The following is an 11017-nucleotide window of genomic DNA, read 5'->3' on the forward strand; positions in this document are numbered from 1 at the left end:
CCTTCTTGGATTCTTCTATAATGAATCTCTTCAATACCTTGTCTGTATACATACTCTAACTTAGGCCAAGTAACTTACACGATCTATCATGGTAGATCTTTATTTTGAGGATGTAAGCTACTTTTCCTAACTCTTTCATAGAGAAGCACTTGGATAACCAAGTCTTTACCGACTACAAGTTCGGTATATCATTCCCGATGAGAAGTATGTCGTTGACATACAACACCAATAATGTCACTGCACTCCCAGTTACTTTCTTGTAAACATAGGGCTCATCTTCGTTCTTGATGAAACTGAATTCTCTTACAGCTTTGTCAAAACGATTGTTCTAACTCCTTGAAGCTTGCTTGAGTCCATTAATGGACCTTTGCAACTTGCATATCTTATCATCTTATTCATCAAGAACGAAACCATTAGGTTGTGTCATATACACATCCTCTTAAAGGTTTTCGTTTAGGAAAGCTGTTTTGACATCCATATGCCGAATCTCATAGTTGTGATATGTAGCAATCGCAAGCATAATCTGGATAGACATAATCATAGCGATTGGCAAAAAGGTTTCTTCATAGTCAATGCCATGAATTTGTTAGAAACCTTTGGCAACCAATCGTGCCTTATAGGTATGCACATTTTCATCAATGTTAGTCTTCTTCTTGAAGACCCATTTACACCTATGAGTTTTACCCCTTTAGGTGGATCCATCAAAGACCATACTTGGTTCTGGTACATGGAGTCTATTCTAGATTTCATAGCTTCAAGCTATTTAACAGAATCTAGATCCGATATAACGTCATCATAGGTCTTGGGTCCATTGTCTTGGTAGACCAATATGTTACCATGCTGAGTCAAGAGAAACCCATATCTCTTGGGCTCTTGACATACTCTTCCGGACCTACGTAGCTCCTATGCTACTTGAGATGGTTCACTTTGATCCACATATTATGAAGTAACCTCTGCTTGATGTTCAACTACCTCTTTTGGCACATCTTCTCGTCCTTCGTCTAATTTATATTATGGTTCTAGAACTTCATCGAGTTCTACTTTTCTCCCATTAGTAACTCTTAGAAAAAATACTTTCTCTAAGAAGACACTAGTACAAGCGACAAAAACTTTGTGCTCTTCTGGATGGTAGAAATAGCATCCTTTGGTCTCCTTAGGGTACCCCACAAATATACATTTATTAGATTTTGGGGTTAGCTTGTTCGAAGTTAATTTCTTGACATAAGCTTCTGATGAATGCTTGGAAGTGCACTCATCCTTAGTGATTTTAAGGGTATTTTGAGAGGGAATTGGGTTTAATTAGTTAATTTTACTTCATTGTTATACCTCTTTTATTTTCAAGAATCATGCGTATGTTTTGTGAATTTTCAGGTATGTAGGTGCTGAAAAATGAGAATTTCAAGCATGGACATTGAAGAGGAAAGAATCAAATTCGTATACGAACAAATGGTTTGAGAATCGGAGCTCAAATGAAGAAGTTATGAATATTTAAAGATTGTTTGTCACAGCAAAACTATTCCCGTGCCGCAACGAAACTATTCCCATGCTGCAGCATAAAATAACTTGCAAAATGGATAAAAACTTCATGTCACAGCTCCACTAAATCACGTTGAGGTGAACTTTGCAAATTTTATGATGGTGAGTTTTTTTGCCAGACTAAAATGGGCATAACTTGAGATACTCAACTCCAATTGACCTGATTCTGGTGATGTTGTAAAGCTAAGAGATGGAAATACTTTTATGTTTTGATTGTGATCCAGTTCGACCTGGAAGATTGTCAAAAATTGATCCGAAAGTTACATCAGACAAGTAGACATGGGTTCTGGAACATGCTTCATTTTTTTTACAATAACTTGAGCTATAGACATTAGATTTGGATGATTCCTAGAGCATTGGAAATATTATTTTATGACCTACAGTTAATATGTTCACAACTTTTCCACATTCGAAAGCTATCGTGTTCTATGTTGGAGACCTTTGTGTAACTTGTGTGAAGGAACCTAATGTCATAGGGATTCTCTTATTCTATTTTGCCTAGAATTGAATTTTATTCTCCTATTTTTTCTAAGATTTTTCCCCTTGCTTTCTCGAAAACACCCCTAGCAAAGAAAAAGTATAAATAGGACATTGTAATTTATTTTAGGGATTATTCTCTTTAACGTAAATTGAGAGCCACTTGGTAGCAAGAAAGAGGATTCTTCCTAGGGTTTTGGATTATTTATGCTTTTGGGGGAATTGAGGTTTGCTTTCTTTTTGTCAATGTATAACTAAATTCTTCTCTAGGGATCCAATGTAGCCTAATTGGATGGCTCTATGTTAAACATATGTTATTGTTATCAATTTAATGGATATCTTGATTCATTCATGTTATTAATTTAATCTTTAATTTTCATTATTATGTGACAACGCTTAGTGTGAATTATTACATTGTATGTGTTAAGATTAGACATATATATTGTTTCAAGAGTCTGTAACTGTGTTTTGTAATACCACTAGTGCCATTAACATTTCAAAAAATCATGTTCAACACTCTAGGACTAAGCATATCGATATTAGGCATCATTTCATCAGAGATTTAGTTGAAAAGAAAATCACCTCACTTGCACATGTGAATACAAACTCTCAACTGACAGATTTGTTTACAAAACCCTTAGATTTTCAATCATTTGTTAACTTGAGGAAATCCATTGAACTACTTCAACTTGAGTAATTTTCTGTTTTCTTTGAATCAATCATGAGAAAATTTCTTTTTTTAATGTTGCAAGTGTGTTGGATCTTTGTGATAGATAGTAAATTATTTCTCTCTTGAGTGTGTATGTTGTGAGAAATGTGTCCACATTTTTTTTTTCAACTCTTGAAGTAATCAAGGTTCTTTCATCTTGAGTGCTTTTGCTGAAATTTTGTCACCTTGTGAAAGAGCTACCTTGCTAGAAGTGTGAAAGTCATTTTTGAGTAATTTTCTAAGATGTAAAGACCCCTATCTTTTTGGAAAATCAACCAATAAGAGGACCATCTCCTTGCGAGTGTAAAAGCTACACATGGTTACTTCTTGAGAGAATTTGCCCATTTTAATCTCTTTTGCAATGAAAATGAATTCAAAAATTGAGATTATGTTAAAAAAGAAAGAAAAGTAATATATTAAAAGGGAAAAAGAGGCATGAAGGTAGGCGGAGATTTCTTTGAATTGCTTGATGAATGTATAATAATTCCCCCTTGAGGACACATCATACACATATGATGAGGAATCTCAACTGTTTTACTCTTGTATGATTTGAGGAATTGTTGCCTTGAGTGTTGATTATTTTTGGGTTGTGATCCTTATGGTGTATCAACTTTTAAATATCATAACTTGTCTCCTTAAAATCTTGTGAATTTTTTTGTTTGATCTCATGATTTTTGCTTTACTTTTTTATTTTTCATTTTTTATTCAAAATAGAATAAGTGAAATATTTCTGCTGCTTTTGTGAAAATGTTGCCACATTGAGATATGTGCTAACATGCTTGTGGATGACTTCAATTCATTAATTTTTTGTCTTGTGTGCCACCTTTTTTTTGTGAATGTCTTCACATTGTCAAGTACGTTCCATTGTGTGCTCACATTGTGTTACCATGTGCACACGTCTATTTTTAAGTTTCCGAATATAAGTGAAATTCCTAATTTCTTTAGGGTTTGTGGTTTTATTTCAAACCCTCTTTGTGCCACAATAAGCTTTCTTCTCTCTGTTTCTTGCCTAAATCTCGAAGAACTACTCTCTCAGACAAACACCGAAAAATGCTCCCAATGAAAAGAACCAGGGCTCACCAAAATTTGTTGAACCGGTCGTCACAGGCACAAAATTAAACCTAAATACCATAGTTGGCGGTAAGCAGGGTTGAATCCACAGAGAGCAAGACTAATAACCTAATGTATATTTGAGTAGCGAAAATGAAATTGGCAATTTGATTAATTAAACTAAACAAACTAAATGCAAATAATAAAAGCTTGAAATTAAAAGAAATGAAGACTTTATAATAAAAACGTTGCTGCTACGGTTTTGGTTTGACACGAGACCAACTCACATAATTCTCCTCCACCCTATACGATCCCCTAAACCTACAAGGCAAAGTAAATCAATAAAATGGCTTTCCGGCACCCTAGGTATAATCTATCCTGTCTGTCTCACCTGATCACTCAAATTCGATTGGTTAAAGACTATCATTGAATGCCAATAAACACTACAAGACAATACCACTAGTTGGTACGCGATTAACAAAAACAATTTGTTAACACGTATCTTCCAATCAACGAACTTCACAATAAACGCAACAACAGTAGAAATGAAATTAAATCCGACACAACTCAATTACAATCAATGCGAAGTAATGAAAAGCAATATTCACCATTTAATTATCTCAAACCAACGTTTATCATTCAGCGAGTTCTAAGAAAACAATAAATCACAATGTACAACTATATTCATCACAAATTATGCTCAAGCTATATTAAAGTATCAAAATCAAACATGAAATGAAAACAATTATAATATGAAACACAATACTACCAAATGTCCTACTATCGCGCTTATCCAACTAGTCGAGAGCTGATGAGGAGGGCAGTGGAGTCAATCTCGATCTCGCCTACGCCATAACAAACAACCGGGAACTCAGCCGCTCATGTTGTTGTCGATGGAGGCTGAAGCGGTGGAAACGAAGCTGATCATGGTGGAGAGGAGTAACCGAAAGTGATATGATGTGAAGAAGGAGTGAAAACGACCAACGGACGGCCCAAAATATGAACAGTCGCACTCGTCAGAATACGTTAGTTTTCCGATGGGTCTTTCGACAAATGGTGGCGGAAATGAGATTCAAAAGTACCAATAGAAAGCTCAGGTGATGGTAAGTTCATATCGGGTCTTGGGGAGTGGAAAGGTCACTGAAAATGGGAGAGATCGTAGTTGGAAGGTGAAGAGGTGCGACGACGGTGATGGCGGATTCCAATGTTTTCGGCAGCAACTAAAGCTTGGAATGGATAGATCTGGCTATGGGGAAGGAAGATCGACTGCCAAGGAAGTGCAACGTCGCTGGAGGTCACCGAAAAATGGTGAAATCATGGCTGGAATGCGAAACATCACTGGAGTTTTGGCGTGAGTCGCGACGGTGATGCGGGATGATGAAGATTGGTGAAAGGGGAAGTCCAACTGTCGCCTGAGGTCGACGGAAATGGGAGAGGAAGAGTCGCTGGAAAAAACTATGGATGGATGAACGACATTGCTCTTTTGCGACCCTTTGCGTTCTTTTTATACACAAAGTGAAAAATATCGCTGTGGTTCCTATACGATTGAAAAGTGACAAAATCAATCTATATAAATATGACAATTTACCCTCTAAATAGCATAAATGAGACAAAATCACCTCTAATCCATAAACCACAACCTAATATCAACTCATACCCTTTCCAAAATCATTCCAAACATGTTAAATTCATAAGAAAAATATTACGAAGCGATTTTCGTGAAGAAATTCATAACTTCTTTCATTATCTCAATATAATTTCATTTTAATCACACATAGGGTCTTTTTATCACCAAAATAGTGTCACTTTCATGACTCTAACACACTCCCCAACTTACTCTTTGCTTGTCCTCGAGTAAAGTAAAAGAAACTTTTCAACATTCTCACAAAACCATACATAACCATATTCATCAACAACTAAGATATTCATCAAATGATAAAGTGAAGAATTTGAACATAACAAGCAAACAACACAATCCTAAATAAAGAACTAAAGTTTCTGTCAAGATTTGCCTATCTCCATTCAAGCTTCTCAAACACACGTTTCATATTCATATCATAATGTTAAAATGTCATGTAAAACTCCCCAACTTATGTACATGCAACAAAATGCTCATTTTCCACACAAGATTTTGACATATAATTTCTTTTCATTCATCACTTTTTTTTTTTCTTGTCTTAACTTCTTAAGCTTTCTAGAAGGTCCATGTAACGGGCTTTAGGTCAATGACTCCCAAACCAGATGGCTATAGGGCACTAAATGTAAAACACTCCTCGGACTTACTCACCCGAACCAACTAGGATACAAGTCAAGACTTATATTTATTTTTCTTTTATAAAGCTCATGATCTATATAATGACTTACTAAGCTTTTAGAGGACCCATGTATCGAGCTTTGGGCCAACCGCTCCCAAGCTAGATAGCTTTAGGGGATTAGGTGTAGAACACCCCTCGGGCGTCAACTAGGCTATAAATCAAAACCAAATCATCAAGCAACATTTAAGCACTTTTAACACAGGCAAGATAATAAATGCAAATTTGCTCTATGGGCATGTAAAGTATGCGGGAGACTTGCATAAACACTAAAACATATGAAATTTACACAAAACGATGTCTAACCACAATTATGGACAAACCTAGCACAAAACAGAACCAATAGTTCAATGTTTAAAACCATGTTGCAACAAACCATTTTCACAAACCTCACAAAACCTTTCAAATAGCACCTCAATTGCTTCTAACATGGTGATTATGCATGAATTCAAATTTTTTTTTTAAAAAATAACTCACTTTAGTTCACTTTTACCACTTTTGGACTTACAAGAGTAAGATTCAACATATTTTCAACAAAAAACATCATCATGCCCCAAAAATTTAAGCACAATCCATTCAACACACAATCTCTACAAAAGCATCATCAACAACACTTCACAAAAATATGATCAACAACGTACTTCACAAAAATAAAAATCAATCAACACTCCCGAACTTAAAATGTCATTGTCCTTAATGACCCACAACTACAAACATCCTCCCCAACTTAGCATCAAATGATCTCAAATGGCAATATGATCAATAACATTAAAATCATCCAACATATTTGAGAAAAAAGAAATCTAACAATAACAGCATATAAGGTGGAGAGATACAACCTGAGAAACAACGGTGGGGTTGTTACCAACGAGTTTGTGGAGCATGCATAAGCGTAGCCTTTGACTAGTTAATGAGTCTCTAAACATGGCAATTCCTGCAAAGACAAAAAAAACAAAAACATAAAAGCAATAAAACATATTTACAAAGGTGGGTTGCCTCCCACAAGCGTTATGTTTAAAGTCTTTAGCCAGACTCAGTGCACTGAAATGGCTAATGTGGTTATAATAAAGAACACTCCTCAATCACCTCTCCATCATTAATGCCATTGACATAAAGTTTAAGTCTTTGGCCATTCACCTTAAAAACTTGTCCCATTTTTGGGTTTAGAATTTCAACAACTCCGTGAGGAAAAACATTAAGAACAATAAAAAGGTCATCTCATCGTGACCAAAACTTCGCCAGAAATAGACGAAGCTTAAAGTTAAAGAGCCACACTTTTTTATTAGGGGAGAATGACTTCCTAACAATGTGTTTATCATGAAAAGCCATAGTCTTCTCTTTAGAGATGCCAGAGTTCTCATAAGCTTAATGTCTTAGCTCATCTAACTCCGAAAGTTGGAGTTTCCTATGGTCACTGGCCATGGTCATATCAAAATTGAATTTTCTTATGGTCCAATATGCTCTATGTTCAAGTTCTACAGGTAAATGACATGCTTTCCCAAAAACTAACCGATAAGGGGACATGCTAATAGGGGTGCGATAGGCTATTCGATAGGCCCAAAGTGCATCATTTAGATGCACCAACCAATCTTTACGATTAGGCCGTATCATTTTCTCTAAGATAGTCTTAATTTCCCTATTAGCACGTTCCACTTGTCCACTAGTTTAAGAGTGATAAGGTGTGGCAACTCAATGGGTGATTGAGTGCTTTTTCAATAGTGAGCCAAAGTGCCTATTGGTGAAATGCGAGCTACCATCACTAATGATAGCGTGTGGATGACCAAAACGGCTAAAGATGTGCGATTGAACAAAGTTGACGACCACCATATGATCATTGGTCCTAGTGGCAATGACTTCTACTCATTTAGACACATAATCCACTGTAAGCAAAATATATTCAAAGCCAAAAGATGAGGAAAATGGACCCATGAAATCAATACCCCACACATCAAACACTTCCATAATCAAAATATGATTTAGGGGCATCATATCTCGTCTACCAATATTCCCTACTCTTTGACATGAAGTACAAGCACGACAATAAAAGAATGCATCATGAAAAAGAGTGGACTGATAAAAACCACATTTGAGGACCTTTAAAGCAGCCCTCTTGCCACTATAATGACCACCACAAGCATGAGAATGATAAAATGCAAGTACACTACTAAACTCATGGTCCGGAACACATCTCTTAACAATCTGGTCTACACACACCCTGAAAAGGTTCGGGTCTTCCTAAAAATAATGCTTGATGGTTGCAAAGAAATGATCTTTTTGAGTTTTGGTCCACCCTAATGGTAAATGTCCTACGGTCAGGTAATTGACTATATGGGCATACCAAGGTGCTTTGGATTGGGATATTGCAAATAGTTGCTCATCTAGGAAAGAGTCATTCAAACATTGACTAGGGATATACTCTGTAAAGAGTCTAGACAAGTGGTCAACGACTACATTATCGTTAGCCTTTTTATCTTTGATTTCTAGATCAAACTCTTGCAACAACAAAATCCATCGAATTAGTCTAGGCTTAGTGTCTTTCTTGTCTAAGAAATACCTAACTGCAACGTTATAAAAACAACTATCCTAGACCCAAGAAGATAAGACAAGAACTTATCAATGGAGAAAATTACTACAAGCAACTCCTTCTCGGTAGTGGTGTAATTGCATTGAGCATTGGAGAGGGTTTTGCTTGCATAGTAGATCATAACGGGCTTTTTATTCACCCGTTGGCCAAGGACTGCACCAATGGCATAGTCCAACGCGTCACACATCACTTCAAAAGGTAGGTTCCAATCAGGAGGTTGCATGATGGGTGCTGTGGTCAACGCTTCCTTCAAAATGGTAAATGCAATCATACAAGAGTCATAATAAACATATGGCACATCTTTAGCAAGCAAATCACACAAAGGCTTAGAGATCTTGCTAAAATTTTGGATGAAACGCCTATAAAATCTTGTATGGCCAATGAAAGATCTAATTTGTTTGACTGACAAAGGTGGTGGCAGTTGAGAAATCAACTCTACCTTTGTCTTATCCATTGCTATCCCCTTCTTGAAAACTACATGACCTAAGACAATTCCCTCTTGAACCATAAAATGTCTCTTTTCCCAACTGAGAATAAGATTTTTCTCTTTGCATCGTTTCAACACTAACTCAAGTTTTTCCAGACAATCATCAAAAGATGTACCAAACATAGAAAAGTCATTGATAAAGACTTCAAGGAATTGACCCACCATGTCAAAAAAAATCTATAACATACACCTTTGAAACGTTGCCGGTGCATTGCATAACCCGAAGGGTATGTGACGAAAGGCAAATGTACCAAAAGGATATGTGAACTTGGTCTTTTCCTAGTCTTCAGGGGAACTAGTACTTGGTTATATCCGGAATAGCCATACGAAAAACAATAGAAAGCCTACCCTGCAAGTTTTTCTAGAATTTGGTCAATAAATGAGAGCACGAATAGGAATTCCTAGTGGCTAGGCTAAGCTTCCTTAGTCAATGCAAACTTTCCATCCTGTGGGAGTACGGATAGGAATTCGCTCACCTTTTTAATTTTTGACAACGATGAGGCCACTTTTCTTAGGTACAACATGGGTCGGACTCACCCATTGGCTGTCTGATATAGGGTAGATGATACTTGCATCAAGCCATTTGATCACTTCTTTCTTCACTTCCTCCTTGATGTTTGAGTTTAACTTTCTCTGAGCTTCATGCACCCGTTTAGCATTCTCTTCACAAAATATATGATACATATGCAAAGAAGGGCCAATCCTTTGCAAATCGGCTACCGACCAACCGATTGCTTCCTTATGTGCTGTCAAGACTGCCACTAATCTCTCCTCTTGCTCACTATCTAAGTTGGCGGCAATGATCACGGGTAAGGTCTTGTTGGGTCCTAGGCAAACATACTTTAGAGTATTAGGCAAGGCCTTCAACTCAAAGACTAGTGGAGACTCAATTGACCCCGGCTGTGTTGTCTTAGATAAAGGTAGTAAGGGTTCATACTTGATGTTCCAAGGTCGACGTTCTAGAGTGGGTGACCTATCCATATACGCACTAACCTCCTGAATCTCTGACATGACACTCAAGCTACATATCTCCTCAACAAACGGATTCACAAGAGTGTAAATCGTGTCATCACATAACATCTGTGGAGCGTGAGCCTCCACTAGACTGCCAATAGCATCGATCATGAAAAACTCATTATCGTCCTCATGCATCGGCCCTAAACCAGCATTAAACACATTAAGTCTCAGCTTTCTATTCCTATAAGACACTTCTATCTCTTCTGATCTATACTTACTACAAGCATTTGCCGTTGTTAGAAAAGGTCTCTCCAAAATAATCGGTGGCATACTTCCACTACTCGTATACTCCATGTTTAAGACAAGAAAATCCACTGGAAAATATAGTTCCTCAACCTTAACCACCTCAATTACGCCCCCAGGAATTTTGACCGATCGATCAGCTAACTGCAGGATGACTTCAGTAGACTTGAGCTCACCTAAGTTAAATTGTTCATACACAGAAATGGGTAATAAGTTCACGCTCGTCCCTAAGTCTAAGAGTGCTCTATCAATCGTGACATTACCTATCACATAAGAAATAATAGGAGCTCTAGGATCCTTTAACTTCAGGGGAAGGCGGTTTGAGACAACTGCACTTATATTTTCTAGTAAATGTACAGTCTTGGAAGTGTGAGATTTCATTCGTCTTTTTTGCATGCACAAGTCTTTGAGGAATTTGGCATAAGTAGGTACTTGCTTAGTGGCATCTAAGAGTGGAATGTTAATCTGCACCTGCTTAAACAACTCAACCATTTCCTCCATCCTAGCGGTTTTCCTAATAGTGGGAACATTTAGGGGCTCTACGCACTGAGGAAAAGATGCTCTCAGTATGTACAATGCAAGGGATAGTTCATTCTCCCCAA

General features: G+C 37.1%; 1 protein-coding gene across 1 annotated transcript; it reads right to left on the reverse strand.

Annotated features, from left to right (window-relative positions):
- Positions 1-8627: 8627 nt before the first annotated feature.
- Positions 8628-10796, reverse strand: LOC116106417. The gene is made up of 2 exons (XM_031392786.1): positions 9725-10796; positions 8628-9298 (listed from the first exon to the last, which is right to left on the reverse strand). The coding sequence occupies exons 1-2, from the start codon at positions 10794-10796 to the stop codon at positions 8628-8630; spliced, it is 1743 nt and encodes a 580-aa protein (XP_031248646.1).
- Positions 10797-11017: the final 221 nt, after the last annotated feature.

Source organism: Pistacia vera, unplaced genomic scaffold (genome assembly GCF_008641045.1).
Source record: "Pistacia vera cultivar Batoury unplaced genomic scaffold, PisVer_v2 Contig514, whole genome shotgun sequence".
In the NCBI taxonomy this organism is placed as follows: domain Eukaryota; kingdom Viridiplantae; phylum Streptophyta; class Magnoliopsida; order Sapindales; family Anacardiaceae; genus Pistacia; species Pistacia vera.